The 22,766-nt window shown below is 33.4% G+C and overlaps 2 protein-coding genes across 5 annotated transcripts in view; one reads left to right on the top strand and one right to left on the bottom strand.

The window, feature by feature from the left end:
• LOC145678576 (uncharacterized) overlaps positions 1-22,766 on the top strand; it is a 152,967-nt gene that overhangs the window by 101,853 nt on the left and 28,348 nt on the right. Inside the window, exon 8 of one of the 2 annotated variants that reach the window (XM_081748886.1) lies at positions 928-8,799. The exons of the other annotated variant lie outside the window; for it this stretch is intronic. The gene's annotated coding sequence lies outside the window, so the exon portion shown is untranslated. Of the gene's footprint in view, positions 1-927; positions 8,800-22,766 lie in introns of those variants that run through there. 2 annotated transcript variants of the gene reach the window in all.
• FER (tyrosine-protein kinase Fer) overlaps positions 12,427-22,766 on the bottom strand; it is a 285,225-nt gene continuing 274,885 nt past the window's right edge. For all 3 annotated transcript variants that reach the window (XM_081748883.1, XM_081748884.1, XM_081748885.1), the window contains one exon: positions 12,427-21,947. In XM_081748883.1, the coding sequence (XP_081605009.1) occupies positions 21,805-21,947 (143 nt within the window). In that variant the 3' untranslated portion in view covers positions 12,427-21,804. The remainder of the gene's footprint in view (positions 21,948-22,766) is intronic.

Raw genomic sequence — 22,766 nt, 5'->3', positions numbered from 1 at the left:
GAACAGCAAACGTGTCATCACTACAATCTTCATCAACACCCAATCTTCACGTTCTTGCTCCACTGACAGCAAATTTGTGTAAAATGAATGGTAGATGGGTGGGGTGTATTTGGTAAGACTTAAGTCGTTTTTCTTCTTAACACTGATTGGATGTCCATGAGGATAGAGTTCTTTGAGTTGGGTGTAGTCGATGTTCGCTGGATGGCCACCTACTTTCTTCCTCAGATATAGAACTGAGTACGGTATATCTTTGTTGAAAGTATATTTGAAATAGACCAATCCTAGGTTAGCCTTCTTAATGTGAATTTCTCGTATTTTTAATCAAGAAATTTTCTGTCCTTCAGTGTCTTTTTTTTCTGAGTATTATACTCTTTTCCATCTGACAGGTTGATACGAAATCCTTATTTTTCATCTCAATAACCTTAAACTGCACTTTATTTTTGCTCTTCTTCCTTGTTTTATTCTGTTGCAGGTCACCTAGGAGTTCACAATAATGTTTGAAATTGTAAACAGATTCCCGCTTGGCAAAATGTTTCTCGATATCTGCAAAGTCTGTATCGTTAGGTAAATAACTATGTCCAGAAACACAAAAACGATGAGTTACTGAGTTTATTGGAATTCCTTCACAATGGACCATATACATCCACATAAGTGTTAATTTTATATTTCTATTTTGGCCCCCACACGAATCATACCATGCTATTAACGAGGTATTGGAAGCATTGGCTTCCAAATACTTTAGCAGACATGACCCGATCTCTTAACTGCCTCGAGGTGCCTGCCCCTCATGTCATACATGCATGAACGCAGTGTTAGTGTTGTAATCATGAATTCCTAGATTAAAAATGCCCACAGCTGCTTTTTATAGTATGCCTCCCGTGTTGTAAGTTTTGGCAGAGGAAACTTTTTTTTTTTTTTTTTTTTCAGATCAAACGTTATACACATGACGTCGCCCTTCTGAGCCAGTGCCTGATCTTCATGTCGCAGAGCATTAGCAGCCTCCACTTGCCTATGATGAAGCTCCTTCTCTTTACGAATATGTTGCAAAACGTCTTCGTTTCGCTGTGAACTGGGCTTCGACTCCTCAGCTACAATTTGCACGCTTAATCGATCGCAAGTTTTGCAGGTGTCTGTGTGCGGCCGTTTGAATTTTAAATTGAATTTGTAGAAAATACGCTTGTACGTGGACACTCCAACTGGTGTAAGGGGGTCCCTATGACGAGTCTTATAATTCTCTTCAACTTGATCTAGGTATAATTTATACATCTTCGCAATATTTCGACCTGCTGGCAAGTACTTGGCATTGGGAGATGATTCTCTTCTATAGTGGCTTGTATAATGGGGAAATGACAGAATATGTTCGTCCACCATGGAAATTATTTCCTGTTTGAGTTTGTTGGCTGGTTGCTGTTTACCCCTCAAATCTACAAGTTGCTCTTGTGATGACTCTTTCAAACAACGATGAATGCGTGCACTATCAATACATAGCACCTCCATGAACATTTGCTTACAAACACGAATATCTTTTTCTTTTGCATGAAGAAAATATTGTCTACTACACGTTCGTCTGGAATGTTCCTTATTTCTCTTTCTCTGTATATCAATGGTATCCACACTCTTTGATATAAATACTGTCTGCGAAAACCACGACGCATGTGAGTAGAACATTTTAAAATTTCTTTTCCGGTCTTCCACAGTCAGTGTCTCAGAGCATTTAAAAGGACATGAACAACGGAAATGTAAATTTGGTATCTTAGCTGCCTGACGATTTCCTTTATAGTTCACGTATGATTTCCCTTGGTTTCTTCTGGTTTTCTTCACATTCCTTCTCCACATTTCAGGTCTTGCACAACGATTCTTTGATCTTCTCTCTTCTTGTGCTTGCTGTCATCACTCTCAGAGCTGCCTACAACACACAGAATCGAAGATGATGTTGAGAATCTAATTGCGTACCCACTCTTTAGAATTGCAGACATACCTTATATTGACCTGCTAAAGTGAACTAACTGCATCTAGAAAATAACAAATTTCCCGATTTTGTCATATACAACTCAACATCGTTTATTGAATTAGGCATAATTCCCACTCCAGGGTAAGGTGAGGTTTAAAGTGCAACGTTTTTCATCCTCAGAGGTGGCAACACAGCTTTTTCGCGCGCAAACACAATGATTCTGTACATAGTTCACTTTGTCCGAACACTCAATAAGGGTTTACCTCGTCACTGATCCAACTGTTCACCACTCTCAGAAAATTTTGAAACTATTGAAAAAGGAAACTACAATCTTTCATCCTGTTCCGGGACATATTCGTCATCCCCTGATAAAGAAATATCTGAGCTGGAAGAGATTTCTCGCTCTGAAATCAGTGAATTTTCACCAACCACGTTTGTTTCGTTTTCCATGCTGGTTCACTTTGCCTGGCCAGTAGTCGACAGTGTAGCAATCTGCTAAAAGGAAATGACTAGGTGGGATTTTCAGCCGAGTTCGTTTTTGCATAACATTCTACAGCCTATCAGCAACCAGTTAGCACAATATAATGAATTTTTCCATTTTGGCGCTTAGTTCACTTTTGCATAACACGGTACATTTGATCTCTTAATTTCCGCTCCTTCCCCTTCCTGGCTATGTTATTGGCTCTGAATATCTTTCATAAGAAAATTATTCATTGATTTAATTGTTTTCCAGAAATCCGGTTTTTCAATTTACAATCTGTTTTGTCTTTTTTAATGTAATTTTAATAATCCACTCGATGAATTTATGTGAATAAAAATATACTTTACAAAAAATTAAGCTAGCGACAAATGCGTTCCTGCATAACACTAGACTCAGTCTAAAATATATATAATTTTTACCTCGATCGATCTCTTCATTTCTAAAAACGTTTTGATTACACCCTTCTAACTTGCGGCCGTTGACACACCACTTGCAGAGTAGCACTTACCAACTGAATCTGGTATAGGCTTATTACTATATTGTCACATGTTTTCTTATTGAGAAGGAGGTAGGGGAATGACCGCTCAAGACGTTGCCAATTTCGGTCATCTGCATCTGTCCATCAATCTGTTTTCTCGGAAACGACCGCGGAGCCCAGGAGGGTGGGTATGAGCGGGTCTGTTTTGTCAATTGTTTTGATCGAAACACCGCCCGAAACAATGAGGTCATGTGATTCTCGAAGCCGTACATGAGAACGAGATCGCTTCGTATTTTGAAGTGAAGTAAATAAATAAGAATATTGCCTTCTTTCCTAAACGCTAAACCTTTTTTAACTTGATGTAATAAATAACCTATAAGATACTAATTGATACAATTTGATTTGGGGAGTATTCCTTTTCCATCCAGGGGTGTGTGTAAAGAAATTTGGAGGGTGCTGGGGGGTGTAGATTATTCCCTGGTCCATCTACTAGGAGAGAACCACCAAAATTCAGTCCAAATGCATTGTGTATCACTACAACGTTCACCGTCCTTATCATTCACTGTTCCCGTGAACACCCAGGGTTTAATATATTGTTATGTAGTAATACCAACTTCCTTTTGTAATTCACAAATTCTTTAAGTATTGAATAGAGTTAAGGATCTTCAAGAATAGCTTGTAGAGTTTTGAGAATCTACAAGATTTTATGAACTCGAAAAGTGTTCTAATATGCTTTTGAATTAGATCAGAAGAACGAGTTAAACATTTTCAATATAGAATGTGAGAAGCTATGAGACGGACCTATATAGCTTAACGTAGTATCCGAACCACATATGCTCAGCAGGCAATTGAATCCGGGACTCCGCGCCAAAGGCGTGTACGCAGTTTTGACTCATGTGTTATAGTGATTTCCACTTGACAGGAACACCTTCTACCGGAGCTAGGGCGGGCACGAACTTCGGGCCTTTGACTTTAACCGCGACGAACTTCATACAGGTGAGAATGCTTCCTCCTCTTTTTCACGAAGTACATGCCGAAGTCATGGGTCCGGCAGTGAGACGGAGCAGATAGAGAGACTTAGGGAAAAAGCGATTTTTTATTCTTATAGTTAGTATTAAGAAAGCTTTCGAAGGAAAACTATAACTTTGATACGTACTAGTACTTCTCAGAGGTTTTATATATTCCTTTTAAAAGTAAAAAATTATGAACAATCATATAGCAATAGTAGTTATGAAGATTTAAACTTTAAAAAAGTGCATACCTTTCTTTGATGTTTTCTTCATTCACTTCAAAGAGTAGTGTAGTGAAGTAATTTATTTCAGGGTCTTCAATTTTTCTTGTAGTACCTAGTATAACTCTTCATGATCGACAGTATATAGTTTCGCTTTTTCTTGTAGTTTGAAAGTAAAATATTACACAACACGCTGATCACTTTTGTGTGTGTGTGTGTGTTCGAGACAGCAGCACCACAGAAACACTTCTTGAGCAAAATGTTACTAAGATCCTTATTTTCACACACACTTTTTTGAATGTCAAACTGCATAACAACTAGTGTTGCTTTTCACTCTCTTTAAGAAACAATTGTTCATATTTTTTAGAAACAAGAGTGCTCATTGTTCGGAATGCGATTTTTCCCACTTGAATAACAAATTCCGATGGCACTAATAGTTCTCCTCTGTTAACATATTCAAGATATTCATCAGTATTATCTTCGGACACAATACACTGTTCACAATTTAATTTTGTACGAATTTTGAATGCCGCGTACCCACAAATGTACATAAGCGCCGATAAATCAATTTCATCCTCGTTATTTGTCTCAGTATCTTTAAACTTATTGTTTAAGCTAGAGTCTGTACATTCTGTATATTCACAGGAGCTGTCAGTGAATAATTCCATCGATTCGAAGTTGAGTTTTATCATGCCATATCTTGCAGATTTTATCCGAAGAACATTTTTTGTTCGAATTTTTCTTTCTGCCTCAATTATTTGAATCACACTTATATTTTAATTTCCACCACTAAGTTGACTGTACCTAGGTACATACTGAATCTTTTCTCTAACTTGTTGTCTGGAATTTTCCACGAAAGACGCATTTCACCTTCAAGAATGACAGAGAATTTTATTACATTTGTAAGAGCTTTCGTACTTTGAATTACCGCATTACTTGTATCTGTTATTAAGGAACCTCCTTTCAAATCATTCCCTAGTTTCATCCAATTTTGTATCCATGTGACGAAATTTTCAAGAAACGGAAGTCTAAAATTATCTACAGAGCGAAGGGAATCACCAAAGTTATTCAATCTACTAGCACCGTGATTGATACTCTTTGCATTCACAATAGACCATCATTTCCATATGATGTCAATAAATTTTGCAGTATCTTCAAAACCGTACAGAATCAAAAGATGTCCTAGTACTTTCATGAAAAACATTCAATGCAGGTGATACCTGCTGCCTTTCTAGGTTACAGAGATTTGTAATTTAATTTGAAAGCTTTCTTCAAAATATTATCACATTCTTTCTTTACAGGGCTCTCTAAGGTTGTTGAATTCTGCCGTTTTCGGCTACTCCATAGTACACGTTTCACTTTCGGTTTCAAATTCCGCAAATGTAAAAGTTTTGGATGGGTCTTTTTGATTTATCCAAAATATTTTTTAAAAAATGAACATTGTCGTACATGTAATATAGTGGTTGGTCAATGTTGGGCAGAATCAATGTGCATTCCTCTTCTGAGCCTTTGCATAGTACAAAAAACATACTTTAATTTACTTTATTATCAGAAATTACGCACAAAACTTTGAAATTACAATCTTATAAAATACATATTACTCTCCTTGTTATCTCAGCCATTTCTACCCCTAATGTAAAGATACAATGTGCTCAAAAGAGGAGAATGCAGAAGGTATCATGTACGTTAGGACAGTTTTGGCTTGTGTGTAGACATTATGATTTTGTGAAAAACCAGTAATTTTCCTACATCGATTATCCACCCCTTTATAAACGTAAATTTCATCCAATTGCAAAATAACCCATCTCTTTGTTCCAGTTAATTTTTCACCAACAGACTTCAAGAAACTGTTTTTCCTTTTTTAAGATTTGGTGAAATATGAAGTGAAGCTGTCAAACCTTCGCAAATATTTCGAATGAGACAGTTCTAGAACGTTGTTTTGTCTGAGAGCCTCATAACATTTTTTAGACTGCATGTAAGTGATAATGTTAAAATCATCCGCCACGAATATGTTTTCTTTGAAGAGAAAATTAATGAAAATTGTCCAGAAAGAATATCCACTTGGTTAGCTGTCTTCTTTGTCAGTCAGAGAACTAATTAAATTTTGCATATTGGATTTTACATTCTGTACTAAAGTATCTACATTAGAAACCAGGTCACTCATAGTGAATTTGTTAATGATTCGTTCTAAAGAACTCCATTTCTTAAATGAAAGTTCCGCCCCAGAATTCAATTCAAGTTTTGAAAGCAAACTTGATTGTTTTTCATATAGGCAGATACTTTTAAATTATTATCTACATTGATATAAAACTCTTGCTTATTGAATTAAAATTTACGGAATACACTACAAGTTTATTATTAAAAGCTTTGAAACCAAGAGTTCTATCTTCATACTGCAGTTTTGCTAACTTACCATCAATTCTTTGCTCTAACTGATGGAAGCTTGCTATCTCATCCGAAGCACTTGAGATGCACGGCTTCTTGTTCGGCGATTTTCTTCCTTTTGTTAATTTCAAAAGCTCTCTCGTCAGGGGTTTTTCTACTAATTGGTGGTTTCTTTGACAAATAACTAGGTAATTTATCAAAGACACAGTGGGCACAGAACCAACTTTTAATCACGGCTTATCGTACACAAAAAACTTTTTCTTCACCTTCACCTTTGGAATTCTTGTAGGAAACCTTATGTTCAATGCAGTCTGGCTCAAAATGCTTTATACAAAAAACACTGGAATCTGAAGGAATCCAATCTTTTTGGGGGATATTCATACGCACACCCATTTTTCACGTAATAATTGATCTCTGGGGGAAAGTGAAACACGGAACATATTCACCCATGTAAGTAATGTTGTAGTTAAATTCCGTGTTGACGAATACAGAAGCTTTACTGTGCTCAACGTGGGTTCAATTCGTTACTTGGGCGGTATTACGTTTCATAAAACAACACCGACTTGACTCACTCTTAATTACACATCAGTAAACAAATAAGTCCAACTTGAATAGTTTCCGTTTTCACAGCTATCTTTATTATCATTATATGACCACATATAATAAATCTACCTCTAAGATGCCACCATTTACACACATTAATCTCTAGCCTTCTTACTACGTCAAGCACCTACTACACAATTAATGTAATTAACAATTCTTTAATTAGGCTCTAAACTTCAATAACTACGGCATCCACATCAATAAGCCTTCGATATTCTATTCGGTACATTATGTTACAAACAAATACTAACTACTTCTTGAAGCATGTTCTTTCGCGCTTTCCGCCACATATCCTTCTAATTCACTACAACCCACAACATTTTTGAGAGTATAATTACTTTCAAAATTAATTACAAGCAGGAACACATTATTCTCGCGGCATTTCAAGAAAGGTCAGTGCACTCACGGCTGATAAGACACACTTCCACGCCACTGAAGGTTCAGAAAACACAGGGGGCGAGAGAAAGAGAAAAAGCACTTGCAGTGACTTGGAGCTCGGATTGTGAATGGTCCTTTGGCTGTAAAGAGCCAAAATGTATGTGCAGAGCCCTAAAGAGGAGTTACTTGAGTAGAGCCTTGCACCTAGGCTACTACTTTGTTGTGTTAGTGGGATGTACCTCAGAGCCGCCACTACACAAATTCAATTAATACACTGTTCATATTTCCTTCACTGTGTACAGGGCTGAATATCTGATAAAAAAAAAAAAAAAAATAGAATGCAGGAGCTGTGATAAGAGTTCCAGAGGGGGACGCGGTGGCTCAGTGGTAGAGCGTTCACCTCCGGTGCTTGAGGTCCCTGGTTCGATCCCAGCTCGCGCCGTGTGGACTTTGTGGTGGACAAACACCGTGCTCGTGGGTTTTCTCGGGGTTCTCCCGTTTCCTCCCACTTTCTTCATCCCACCATTTCATTCATTTCTCATAATCACCGTCTCCTTTAGCCTAACCGGCATAACCGTGGGACGTAAAACTTAAAGATTTCATTTCAAGAGTTCCAGAAGCAACAGAGTAGGTTTAAGAGTCTCATTAAATGTATAAAAAAAAATATTTAAAAAAGAATTTACTCTACTCCCATACTCCCAATAATAACCATGTGGTGCACATTTTTTTCTTTTTTTTTTTTCTTTTTTAATTATCTCCCTTACTATATAGCTCCTGGATCAGTACTCGTAAGTTCTAATTTTACTTTCTGTACTCCGTTATGGAAGTGACAATACATACAGAAAACATGGGAAAAATCCTTCATACCACTTCAGCTGAAAAAGAAAAACATGACATGGTACATCTAAAAATCAGTGTACTCACCAGTTCCAGGACCTCGGGAAACTTCAGGTATGAACCAGCCATTTTCGTTTAGATATTATTTAATATCAATATTAGATGATGAAAAACAAGCAAACAAAAAAAGAAACGATTGATGTAATTCTTTCTGCATCACTTGAACATATTTCACCTTACACTTTTTTCCCCACTGTGCACAGGGATGCTCATCAAACCTTGTATATATCTATATATAGATAGATAAGTTTTTTAAAGAAAAAACTGTACTGTTCGATAACAATGGCAGGATTTTGTATGCCAGCGTTTATAGTATATAGTTAGCTTAACTGGGAATTACTTCCAATATTAACAGTTTGTGTAACTGTACCACATAAAGGTAAAGTCACTATTCACACACACACACACACACAAAAAAAAAAAAAAAAACCTATTACTGACGTTTCACGTCTTAGTCCTTTGGTTCTTCGCGTAACCGTCCATTGGTTTCCAGATGTTCTTGGAACTTTTACTTGTAAGAGTATATGTTATGTGAAGTAACACATTATTCTCCTTAAAGCCAATGAAGCTGCACGGCCGTGAAAAATGTCGGTTAGGCTTAGTCTCCCAACTTCAAGCAAGGTAAAAAAAAAGAAAGCACTTTGTAAAAAAAAAAAAATTTCTCCAATTAACTGTATAGATAAAATAAGACACTAAACTTGTAGTCAAAAAATTAGCTCTGGTTCACGATATTTTAGGGGCACGGTGGCTCAGTGGTAGAGCGTTCACGTCCGGTACTTGGAGTCCCTGGTTCGATCCCAGCTTGCGCCGTGTGGACTTTGTGGTGGACAAACACCGTGCTCGTGGGTTTTCTCGGAATCTCCCGTTTTCTCCTACTTTCTTCATTCCACCATTTCACTCATTTCTCATTATCGAAGTCTCCTTTAGCCTAACTGGCATAATCGTGGGACGTAAAACTTAAAGATTTCATTTCATTGGTTCACGATATTTTATTTTAGTTTATGTTCTTAACTCGCAGAAGCGGTGAAGTAATATTACAGAAGAACACATATTGTTTCCTTCACACGAATAATATCACGTTGCGTGTTCACCATTCTCTGGCCCAAACACATCTCCCTTGAAGACTCCCCTTTCCCGGATTTCACTCCCCAGTTTTTCTTTCGTTCGAAACCAGAGAAGTCCTCTGCCTCATGTCCAACTCGAACAGTCTTTTTCTCTCGTAGAGATTTTCTCCAGAGCCAGTCCCAAAGACAGATACCACCCTCGCTTTCGAGGGTCACAGTCCTTGAAGCTATGTTGACATGGTTGGTTTCAGATTTATTATTATTATTATTATTATTATTATTATTATTATTATATAAAGCAATCAGTTTGAAGTTCGTATTAATGTACACCATACTTCAACTTAGTTTCTTCCTTTTTTTCTGAACATAACAATCTCAAACATAGTCATCTTTTACTATATAAATTAAAACAACATTTAAAAAAATAACTGCAGAAAAGAAAAAACATGGCGTGTGTGTGTGTGTGCGCGCGCTCTGTTAACAGTCTGTTAACACATAAGTAAGAAGGTTTTTAAATATGTGAACACATACGAAATTGCATTAAAATGAAAAATAGAATGATGTACTAGCGATAAAGTATTTTGTCCATATAGGATAATTCATCTGACGTCAATATTTATTTTACAATAATATGAAATTTTCCAGTGTGTGGTAAAGACATGATTTTCGTTTGCACCAAACCCTGCTCCCCCTTCCGCCGAATTCACATGAAGGGCCTTATACAGAGATTAAAAAAAAAAAAAAAAAAAAAAAAAAAAGAAAATAGAGTTAACCACTCTTGTAATAGGGAAACGCGTTCAAATTCCAACTTAGTTTTATTCGGAATAATTCCCAAGAATAATATTTTATATTGAACTCTTATACAAAATTAACATATTACCTTACATTTTTTCCATGATTATATAAAAAAGGGAAATTAAAATTTAAATATAGATGTGCAAATAAGATAATTTCCATATTAAAATATATATAAAGAACTACAGAGTGCAGACTTTACTTTACAGGACCCATTACGTTACACCCCCACCCACCAATGTTCCCGCCTGTATGAAGTCCGCTGTGTCTTAACCTAAGAGAAAAACTTCCTTATCTTTCATCTAGTGTTCTGAAAGACACAAAATGATTAGTTTTATGTCATTCAGGACACTTTTAAGTTCTATTAACTGAATATTTCAAGGGAAAGATTCAGTATTCTGATGAACTAGCGTTAGGGTATGTCTAAGCAATTCAATAATTTCACTTTTAGGTAAGACATTCTGGATTAGATCTAGATTATAATCCAACTCTCAAATCTTCCTAGTTTCCCTGATTTAATTTTAGAAAATGAATGGATCTCTGCATAGAATTTTGCGAAGGAAACCTTTGTTCTTATTATTCCTAACCCTTGAGAATTGAATTTATGCCTCGCTGCTTAAGTATAAGCCATGATTAGTGTAACTTTCTCTGCTTAGTGACTTTATCTTCAAAAAATTGAGTATTTGGAAAACTCATACAAAGCATATAAAGCTTCATGTGAGAGTTTTTGAAGATTTCTCATTCATTTAAGAGTTCGGAATTAAGTCCTGGCGATGAGGAACCGATACAACAATCAACTTCCCATAGAATTTGTTTTGCAGTTTCATTTAGGAATGTCCTGAATTATGAGCTGCGTAATTTGCAACATTAATTAACCCTTTAATGGGAATCTTGTTTTCAATAGTTGCTTCCAAGTTGTTTTAAATCTGTGAGATGAGAGCATTGATACAAAATATGTCAGTTGAAAAGTGTGTGTAGAGCCTTTTTATTAAGCGCTTCTCTAGACGCTTTCCCCGATATAGCGTAATCTTCGGAACAGGTCTAAAGACGCCTTCCCTATTACAGGTATTAAAATCATAATGTCATTACTAAGCAGAGTCACTTGATGCACCTTTTAAAAGCTTGGTGGTCAAAGTTTTTCTACTACCGAAACTTTCATTGATAGCATCGGTTTACTTTGCGTGACCTCTCTTCCAAGCTATCTGCAAGTATTCTTATTGTTTTACATTTTGCTGGTGGTTTTCAGTTTTAAATTTGACCCACTTAAGTTTTCATTTCTTTCTTTTGTCCTTGTCATTTTCTGAGGTTTGATACTTCGTTTCATGTACATTATTTATTTGTCACTGTTAATCCTACTTCGGAATCACTTCTAAATTTTCCTACTAATTGTTCATCTATTGTGAACAATTAGAATCTATTGTTCACGTGTATTTATAAGTTGTAGATAACGGTTTAGATATATTGCTTACTTCGTTGAGTTCAAAAGAACTGAATGAAATACGTAAGTGATGCGGTTCTTTATGATTGTGCATTACATAATTATAAGCGTAGAAGAAACTTCTTTCATATTAATCAACACAAAACCAATATGATCAAAAAGATAGCACATACTGGAAGAATTATATACGTTAACCTTGTGTAATAATCATTATATATATAAGAAATTACTCAAAAGATATCTTCTAAATATTTATTTTTGTACTGTTGATGAGTTTTGTGAGTTGATGATTTTGATTGTAGTATCATGTAGTTATGCTTACAACTTGACAAATCTAATATATTTATATGTATGATGTAAGAATGGAATAAATTAAATTTTAAGAATAAAATATTTTGTACTGAATACTACTACGGTTTTTTCGTCATTAATGTACTTATTATTTCCCTGTCAGCTTGCTCCTGTACCTAAATATTTATTTTCAATCATTTTCTGTATGTTATTGTTGATTTAATAACCACTCACTCACTACATAAATAAAAAGTATTCGTTGTTCTCGAAAGTGGGAGGACAACAAGAATTTCTGACATACTTCTTTCTATAAAGTATTATTGAGTTCGCTTGTCAATAATACATAAAAGTGGAGAAATAGCAGTTTAGATTAAGATTGATAATATATGAAATATGAATTCGTATGAAAAAGGACGATAAGTAAAACAAAGAAAGAAATTTATTGAAATATATTACTTTGTTTCTTACTAAATAACAAATGTAACATACAAAAAAGTTTTTAAAAAATTAGTACAACAAATTGAAATGTACAACAGCTATATAAACAATATAATACAAGAACGAGTAGGAGAGGTTAGCTTTGGACGAGTCAACACTGGGAAAAGTTTCGCTTAATAATCTATAGCATATTCCGCTTTCTAAATTGTTCTTCAAGTTGTTCGCTTTATTTAACATTGTATTGAATGTGTCAAGTACAGGTAACTTTTCGGGTCAATCAAAGATAAAATATTGGTCATCTGGGTGTACCAGATGCAATTGTAAACATAATTTGAAGGAACACATCACTTTCACCACCATGTTTCATAAAGATTTCAATTTGAAGAGACGTTAAAAATACCAGATCAGTCATATATGCCTTCAATAATAATTTTCAAACAGTAAGCCATTATATTTTGCTGTTCAGTTGTATTAAATCTTTCAATGAATTTTGGAGGAATGTTTTTAAGTAAAACAACGCACTAGTCGGGTAATTCTGGCAAAGGTTGTATCTACACAAAGTTTCTTCACATTCATAATCAATAGTTTCAATGTATCACTTTGAAACAAACTTGTACTACTGAAATACATTTTTACTTAATTCAAACCCATCTGTTTTTTTTTTTTTTTTTTTTTTTTCTTTCTTTCTTTCGTGACATATGGTAAGGAATATGTCTTTGATTTTAGACATCATTTTGGCATTGGTACAGCTAACATGAAGCCCAGGAGAAAATTGTCTGGTCTTCACATTAGTCCTACCAAATACCAGAATGATTTCTTGAACTCATATACATAATCCTTGCCACACATCCAGAGGAAGACAAGTATCAGACAGATATGAATTATGTGAAAAATATATTTTTAATAGTACGATTTTGTTTCGAAATGATATATTCAACCAGCTGAATATGAATGTTAAGAAACTTTGCGTATATATAACTAAAATTTTCAGTTAGCATAAATTCTAATTCTACATATTTGTTGTAGAGAACATTTTCCCATTTAAAGTTACTTTCGTATTTAGATGTCTACCACTGTACATGAATTAGACAATATTTGAGTTATTTTCCACTTTGTTTTTATTTAAATTAGAAACTGTTTTCACTATTAGAAGTGCATACTTTCCTTTTCAGCCGGACTATATAATAAGAACAACATTATTTTTATAATTATTTGATTTTGATGTATAGGCTTAATTAAATTTAAAATAAATCAGGCTTTTTAAACGATTTATGCAAGCTCACATTTCGGATTCTGCCTTATAGAGTTGTGAAGACAGTGTGATAAACGTATTATGAATATGAAATGTTGCTGAAGTAATGAAGTAAAAAATAGGCTTGTTCGAAATCAAGGTGTCCATTACTATATTGATCCGTACTTATCTCGGATAGAACATACGCGTTGGAGTTCGGCGCGATTTAATTACACTGGGGCAAATAAATACTGTTAATTTGAAGATTCCTTAATTTTTTTGTGTGTGTATTAATAGGCATTCTGGTAACTGTGGTCATCACTGGGGATTTCTAAAAATGATTATAAGGTAAGTATACCATTCTTTATTTTCTAACGCTCGGTTATGCTTTTTCCACGTAGGGTAGTTGTACAGTATATTTAATATATCAGAAATTTTAGTGGAGTAGATTAAAAATAGAATACTATATAGCGATATTTAAAGCTATAGTGTTGCGAATTAAAGATATTTTGAAAGGCTTTTCTGATCCCTGCTTTTGACTAGCTCTCAGAATTATTTATATAAGGTTTTGTATTTAGCTGGGATCATGAATGAAGTTTGCTATATATAATGTTTTAAGGATGATGCATCATTTGGAATACTTTCTTTAATCTCTTGTTCTTAATTATGTGTTACATGGTTGTACTTGCAATTAGCGTGTTCTGCTTCTTTTTAGTCATTATAGAATATTTTCAACTTAACACTGGTACCACAACATACAAATCGTCATTTAATGAACATTCACTACATACTACACACAATAATTTATAATTGGACCTTCACAACCATATGACTCAGCTTTGTTAAAGAATTAACGACTGTTTCTATAAAAGTTAATGGACAAGAATTTCACATAGAATGTGTGGAATATGCTATAGAATGCTTGGGTTTAGATATACAATGGCACAATCATAATGAAATTCACTACAAATCCAAAAATATTTCAATAAAATTTGGTGCACAAAATTAAAAAAGGATATATATATATACACACAGAACATTCCACTTTGATTATTATAATGGAATATTTTTTCTTTTTAATGTAATTTTTTTAGTATATGAAACACCTTCAGTCTTTCGATTTTCCATGAAAATCTATTTTATGTATAGTACTTTATGTTAAATATCGTAACGAGTTATATCAATACACACATCAGTACTATGAACATATATTCACCACCAGAAATTTCATCCACATTTTTGAAATTCATATTGTATATGTGCATGATTTTATTAAATTATTTCCTAAAAGAAATTAACTTTGGCTTGCAAAGCTTGATCAGAGTGAAATGATTCCAGTTTACAACTAAAGGTTTTTACTTTGAAGCATCTCTAGCATTTTCTTTACAGAAACCAGTATTTTCACTAAGCTAAGAGATGCATTCATAATTTTTTCATTCGCGTGCTTCTTCGATACGAAGAAGGCCAAAGTTAAACTTAATGGTGGCATTAACTAAGTAATTAATTCAACATGACGAATATGCTTCTTTCTGAAAATTCTAAATTCAGATTTTTTTTTTTTTTCATTTAAATTGAAGCTTGCAAAATTAAATCCGGAAAGCAACTTCCCTTGTCAAATTATCTGTTGATTTTAATGTTATCCACTAGAAAACATCTACGAAGTACAAGCAAACTAGTAAATATGTCCTCTTAATCTGGTGTCCAAAGGATTAGATCCGAGAACTCAATTGGTACTTGTTCCTTCGCAAGGTATCATTCCATGATTCTTTAAAATAAACATCGAAACTTCGACATGGTACCGACTTTAATGATCATGTAACTCGCATATTTTTTTTCTGACTCTTTCTTTCTCGAAGTTATTTATTTCCTCTTCAGACCGCTACTCATTCATTCAAACTAAACTGTGCACAGCGATAAAATTAGTTTCTCTAATATTTGACACAGTTTAGGAGAACGGATATTTACTTGTGTCTGCGAAGGCTTTGAAAGTAACAGACTTCAAATTTGGGATATATATCCAAGTTGTTTGCCAAATTGTGTTACCAGCTGTATATCACCGGAATTAAAAGACACATTTTAGTCTTCGTCATCTATAAGGTTTCAGAACTGTACTTCTATATTTTACTATTTCTATATACAATATAAACATGTGCCATTTCTGTCATTATGTATATACATACATGTAAAGCTTCAAGTGAACTTGTTACTTTCTGCTAAACTAGATCCATGTGCACATTTTCTATCTGTGAATAAAATTATCCACACTCTCTACAATATTCGCAAGTACTATTCAAGAAATCTAGAAACTTATATTGTCAAATGCATAGAAATAGAATCGTACGTTATTCAATTTGTCTGATAATCTAGAAATTCTAATTTCTCTTATTACGTACTTATTGAAATATAGTACATCTGTTTTTTTTCTGCCGAACATTTTATTGAAATAAGCTGTCTGTCTGAAACAGAATAACGACCTAATTAACGTAAAATTTATTAAAAGCGCTAAACAGATGTGTAATAGTGCAAATGTAAAAAGTGCATTTACTTGTATTTCTATGCTTCCTGGTTTTTGTGTTTAATTCCACAAGCCGTATTACAGGTACCTATAAACACCAGAAATAAGTGGATATTTCAATTACAAGTGCAAACAGAACCAAATGCGTTTGTGTATATATAATCGAACTTTCTACAGCTCAAGGAATGGAAAAAGTAAATGAAATTATGAATTTTTGCATACATATCCAATAAAACCAAGACTATATTAAATATAAAACCTGTCTGTATTGTACATAAAATACATCGTCTTAATATCGAAATTAATATATTTAAAACAAACTGAGTTACTAATTAAAGAGTGCGTTATTACCGCTCAAATATAATATTTTTAATATAAAAACAGTTACGTAAAAATCATTTATATTGTAATCGCAACCTACCCTTTTATATTTGAAAATAGTAATTATTTCATCCCATGCAGGACTGTACCATCTGTATCATTATCAAGCTACCGTGCCGTGCCATTGTCGTCAAGGTCAGATGTATATAGGAAATAGTACTGCTATATACGAGTTGATTCACACTTAAAATTTGCTGTTTGTATTTTTTCACGATGCTTCCATAGGGTATTCATATCGATTTGAATATACTTTCCGTATAATGCGATCCAGATGTCCATGTAATTTTCAGCTAGGTTTCAATGCGAATTGAGATCTCAAAATTCCGTTATGATGGCGAACTTATATAAACAGAGCAATGCATTTCCATATATTTGCGTTATTAACGAACGTATTAAGGTGATGAATATATTTAAAATATTTTTTTTAAAAAAAAGATGTACACTACATTTTTAACGTTAATACATTGAAAAATGACCTTATTATGAGATTTCATGAAAGAAATCGTCCTAAAGGGTACAAAGTGTATTTAATTCGATCATACTTTCTAGCAGGATTAGAACCATGATTTAAATCCTCGTTTCCATGTAGCACTGACTATGGAAAGTATATTCAAATCGTTGTTAATTTAATATAGAAATGTAGTAATTTATTCATGAGACTTTCATGAATATCAACAGCTTAAATGTATTTGTCGCTAGATTCATGTTTATTTGTTCGAAATGTATAAGTATGCTGAATATTTTTATTTTTCCATTAAAATTACCGAAAAAAAAAGCCTTGGGGTCGTACCATATTCGGGCTAATACGTTATCTATGTTGTCAAACCTTTTTATCTATTTCATCACCCCATATTGAAAAGAATATTAACACACACACATACATGTACTCATATACTGCATATTCACCCTATTGTAGTGGTTTTCAAATACATTTAAGTACTCAAAATTTTCTGTTTTTTCAAACAAAATTACTTCAATAGAAATTCTTTAAACAATCATATTCTGAAGTCAAAATTGCCAAGATGTATAATTTAGATAATTTTACACTTGATATCTTATGCAAAAAATTTCTAATACTTCAGCAAATATTATTTTCCGTTCTCGAACGTGAGAACCTACTCATTAGTTAGTTTTAATCGTAATGTAATGAATTTCGTAATAAGATATTATTATATTAAAATAGATAATTATGCTTTTCACACATTAATTCCAATAAATTTATTTATACATATTGTAGTTTTCTGTACTAATTGACGTAATATACTTAATATCTGTTATAAACTGCAGAAGGGTTTTTTAAAAAAAGTTAATGTATTTTCATTAAAGCAATTTGTTTGTTTCTTTTTAACACAAATTTTGATGGAATGATTTTTCTAACTTGACGAATATCACAAAAGCTTGCCAACCATAATTGTTAGTGCACCTTTTCTTATAAAACAGGTTTTATATTATACATAAACAAGTAAGTGTCTTTTTGGCTTGTTAAGATCCAGAATATTATGAATTTAATATATATATATATACTATAGTTCCCACTCATGATTGTGTTTGTTCCGCATTGACGTGAGAGAACTCTTTACTACACCATTTATTTTTAAAATCCAATAATTGAATCATATAATGTCTAAAGAATAATATAATTGAATCATATAATACTCTGGTATAGTCAATAACAAACGTTCAACCCTACTCCTGACAATTTCACATAATTCTGGACATAAATGAATTTCTTTTCTATAAAAATTAGAGCAATGTACGTGTATTATCTAAATGGTATAAGGAAGAACTTTGAAATAGGTTGAATCGAAAATTTAACATAATTTTTATTGAGGAAACAAAATTTAACGACATACGGTTATGTCGTCGGGGATAAAGTAGGTAGTTGATAAATGCACATCAATGACGATAAAAATGAACGCGGGATTGGTAAAGTAGAAGAAAACCAGGGGTATTTTTTTTTAAAAAAAGAAAAAGAATATTTATGTAAATCTACCTTTGTCTACAGAAGTCAGGCTTCTTATTAGTGAGCCACAAGGACAAAACTGCTCTCAGATTGTATTTTACAGTCAATAAATGCCTGACGGAATAAACTTCAGTGGATTAATCGAGTATTGACTACTATTCCAAATTTTGTGCTGATATATATATATTTAATCGTAGTCCATTCTAGGTATATAGTTTCAAGAATGTTTTAATTATTTTCAATGGAATCAGCTAAGCACTGGCCGTGTCACCCTCGACTTATGTGGTTTTAACCTTGCCGCTACGGTGCTACAAGTGGTAACACGTTCCCTTCATCTACATATTTCTATAGTAACTACTTGCAAAACAGTAGCAAAGTCGTTCAGAGTGCCGCATGGTGTCACTACTGTCGATTTACAGCAATCGAAAGTGTGTTTTTCGAATTTTAATTGCTAGATTGTTGTAATTTAGTATCAGTGAATTGAAACTAATAACAATAAATTAAAATGAATAGTAAAATTCTTATTTGTAGTAGATATCATCGCGTTCATGGATCATCTTGGAGCTCTTCCGTTTCCTTCCACTATATCTTTTCACCGATTCTCTCCTATTATCGATCATTTGTGTTTAACATCTACCTCCTTTACCGTATAGGACATAACAGCAAGACGTTAATATTATATACAAGATGTTAATGTGCATGGTTGCCAACGCCTGGGAACTGATTCCACATTGAAAACCAAAAACAAGGGTGCATGTGACAAAATGTCGGAAACGGCTTACTGCTGTACATGGATTTCCACAAATTACGTGAATATAATTTATGTCCTATAGGGGATCTTGCACATTCGTTCATCACATGCGACTGTTGCACTTTTGGATACAACACGTTATGTTTCTTTATATGCCGCCTGGCGCCGCAGTCCTATGCACATTCGTTTTGCGCCTCTTACGGATCAAAGTTACTATTTTCATACGCGCTTAACTTGGACAGAAAGCGTTCCTGACGTTTTGTCTCACGGACTTCTGTCCTCTGTTTTCAATGTGGAATCAGCTGTCAAGCGTTGGTGACCGTGCATATTAACACCCTATATATATATTAAAATTCATTCCTACGTCAAGATTTTTGAACACGAGTAAGTATTATATCACAGACAGGTTTTAATACAGAGATATAAATAACAATAAATGGCGGAAGCGAATGCTTTGAACACAATTATATGAACAAAAGCACAAATCGATTTTCTTCCTTTAGAAATAGTCATATACATACTTTATGTATGTAATGTATAATCGTGGTCCCAATTACCTTACAATATCAAATATCACTATTTTAACTGCTCTTGTTTAAAAGGCCTTTTTTTCAAAGTTCTTTTACATAACACACTCTTAATCTTTCAAATACAAAAACTTCAGTATCAAGGTTCAAATGTTACAGAAAGCGGGAAATTAATTCTCACCACTGAGAAATTTAACATCCAAATTTCTGTTCGTAATTATTTCTATTTTTATGAATTAAATCGTTACTATTACACATTATCAAAATAAGAGTTGAGACATTTAAGAATACTCATGATCTGGCTACGTTTATACAAATTATTTTAGTATCCTTTTTTTAAAAAAAAAAAAAATCTGAATTATCTTGAAATTAATTAATATGGTAAAAACATGAAAATATGGCAATAATGGAATGCCTTTTCCTGGATTTGTCAACGTTCCCTAGCATAATAATTTTGCATTATGACTCTTCACTTTATGAAGTATTTATGAAAACAATATCGAAAATTCCATCTTGTGAAATGTTTTTTGTTAAACAACACATAATTCCTGTATTTTCATTATCCTGTCCTGAAAATAATTCAAGTCAAAAATTGCACCATAATATTTTCATTAAACTATATAATATTTACAACTAAGCCGGACTGGGTCATTTTGACTTGAGGAAATGTCACAAAACAAAGAACCTTGTGGCGAGACATAATATGATCAATAAATTTCGATAAAGGGAAAGTAATACTATGTTTGTTACTTTTATTAGTTATTCGTGACGGGGACAAATTGCTTCGACGCTGACGTCCCCATTAATCCTCAACTAATTAATCAATCTATTATTATTATTATTGAGTAAATATTAATTTCATACATCAAAGTAAGTACAATGGAGAAACCATTGTATCTATCAAAATGCGTCAAAGTGGGATTAGTGGTGAAATAAGTTTTGGTTTGTTTCGTGAAATGAAGTTATAAAGTCATCTATTTTCCTTACTTTTAAGCCTGCTGAAGGGAATTGAATTTCCTGCTAGATTAGACTGTGAATCATTATTGGGTGCACTTTGTAAGACCGGCGAAGGAGCAATTTCCACTTCATCATTTCATTACAACCATCTGTTTTTAATGCTGACGTTGTTAACAATATAGAGGCGTAAGACATGAAATTAGAAGACTTAAGTCAATAAAATTACAATCCTATATATTTGAGAGAGAAAGAAAAGCTTCGTCAATCACACATTACGAATGTCACATGAAACAATATTTGCACTATTTTACGATATCTATTACACAAATAAAAGTAAAAATACTTCGTGTAAAAGTATCTTGGCTCTAAAATGAATTGTGGCTATGTTAATGTAGAATGTCTATTTACTCTTTGTTATTTTTCATTGTAACAGGTCCAGTATCTGTTGCAGTCATGACTTATGCATAACATCTGCTTCTACAGTAAGATTTCTTCGTGAAGCTTTTGTCATTACTGATATTAACTGATAATTCACATTCATGTTTCTCGCGCTGAAGTTACAATCCCTTATCTGAAACCTGCCTTCTTACACAGCATATACTGTCTGAAAAATTATGTAGAAAATGCTGTCGGATATTTTAGTAAGCTCTAATATCTCCACGAATAAACTATGTCACTCACTTTGCTTCTTCTTTCTAGACTTAAGAAATCTCTTATCTTTGTTTTGAACCCAGTCCAGCACATATTGATAACAGCTCAAGAGAAAGAAATCAACAGTTAAATACCTAAAATTAAAGAGGTAACTATTATATACTTTCAGATCTGACTTCCGTAATGAAATATACACATATTTGTATTTCATTTACATACACGTAACACATATTAAACGAACGTAATAATAATATACATGAACTGTACATCTTGTAACTCATACTAGCACTCTTCAATAAATGTACACACACACACAAACACACGCACAGTCACAACTATACGAATAACCGGCAACAAAGACATTTTGATATTAAATTATTCTTAGAAATCCACTAGTGTTATCGAAATGCTGCATACAGTGTATCGACTACACTATATATCTGATCGAAATGAGGCCTGTTCTCAGGGTCATACTCCCAGCATTTCAACATCAGTTGATACATTTCTTCTGGAGTTCCTTCTGGAGCTGGCATACGATACCCTGCAAATTAAAAGAGAACACGCACAAATTAAAGAGGAAGCAAATTCTAATAGCAAATAGGGTTACCAGAGCTGGTACATGGCACTATTCTTTTATATCTGTCTGGAGGAAGTTTAAAAGTACGCTCCCACTAGAATTGTATGAAATTTATTTCCATTTTCTCACAAGTAGTAATATTCGACCATAAAAAGAGAATCGGCGTAGAAATTCAACATGAATTTTCAATATAAAAATATTTTCAACAACAAAAGGATAAAGTCATTTATAATGATGAAATATCCGGCGTACATGCTCTTCTCGGAAAAAAAAAAATCTTATGAGGAATAACTATGCCCACACAAATAATGTAACATCAAATTTGAGTTGCACAGAAAGTAACTAGTATACCGAATATATAATGTTTTTATATAAGGTAATCTTTAGCCAAAGAAATTACTTGAGCACAAAAAAGTGTTTCTATTTAATTCTTATATATTCTATGTATATTTTTGTGTAATGAAATGGCTAGCAAGGCTAATCTGTAACTTAATGTGAAACTTTCCTATAGAGTACTAAGCAATGCATGAGGTTTGAGGCAGTTAGCTTCTTATAGTCTCTCTACTATGTTTCTAATTATTAAAAAAAAAAAAAAAATCCCACCAGGAGAATAACAATCGTTTCCCAGTTTTCTGCTTCAGATGCTTTTATAAGCGGAATACAGAAAGCTGAGAGCACGACATCCTAGTATTGCCTCAAGAGAAAAATTATTCTTTTCGGGCTCTAAAGTGATAGCATTTGAGATAGCTTTCCGAACTAGGAATACGATTAATAAGTGGCAAC

Source organism: Thermobia domestica, chromosome 2 (assembly GCF_964235325.1).
Source record: "Thermobia domestica chromosome 2, izTheDome1.hap1.1, whole genome shotgun sequence".
NCBI classification, from domain to species: Eukaryota; Metazoa; Arthropoda; class Insecta; order Zygentoma; family Lepismatidae; genus Thermobia; species Thermobia domestica.
This window is presented reverse-complemented; position numbering and strand designations above follow the sequence as displayed.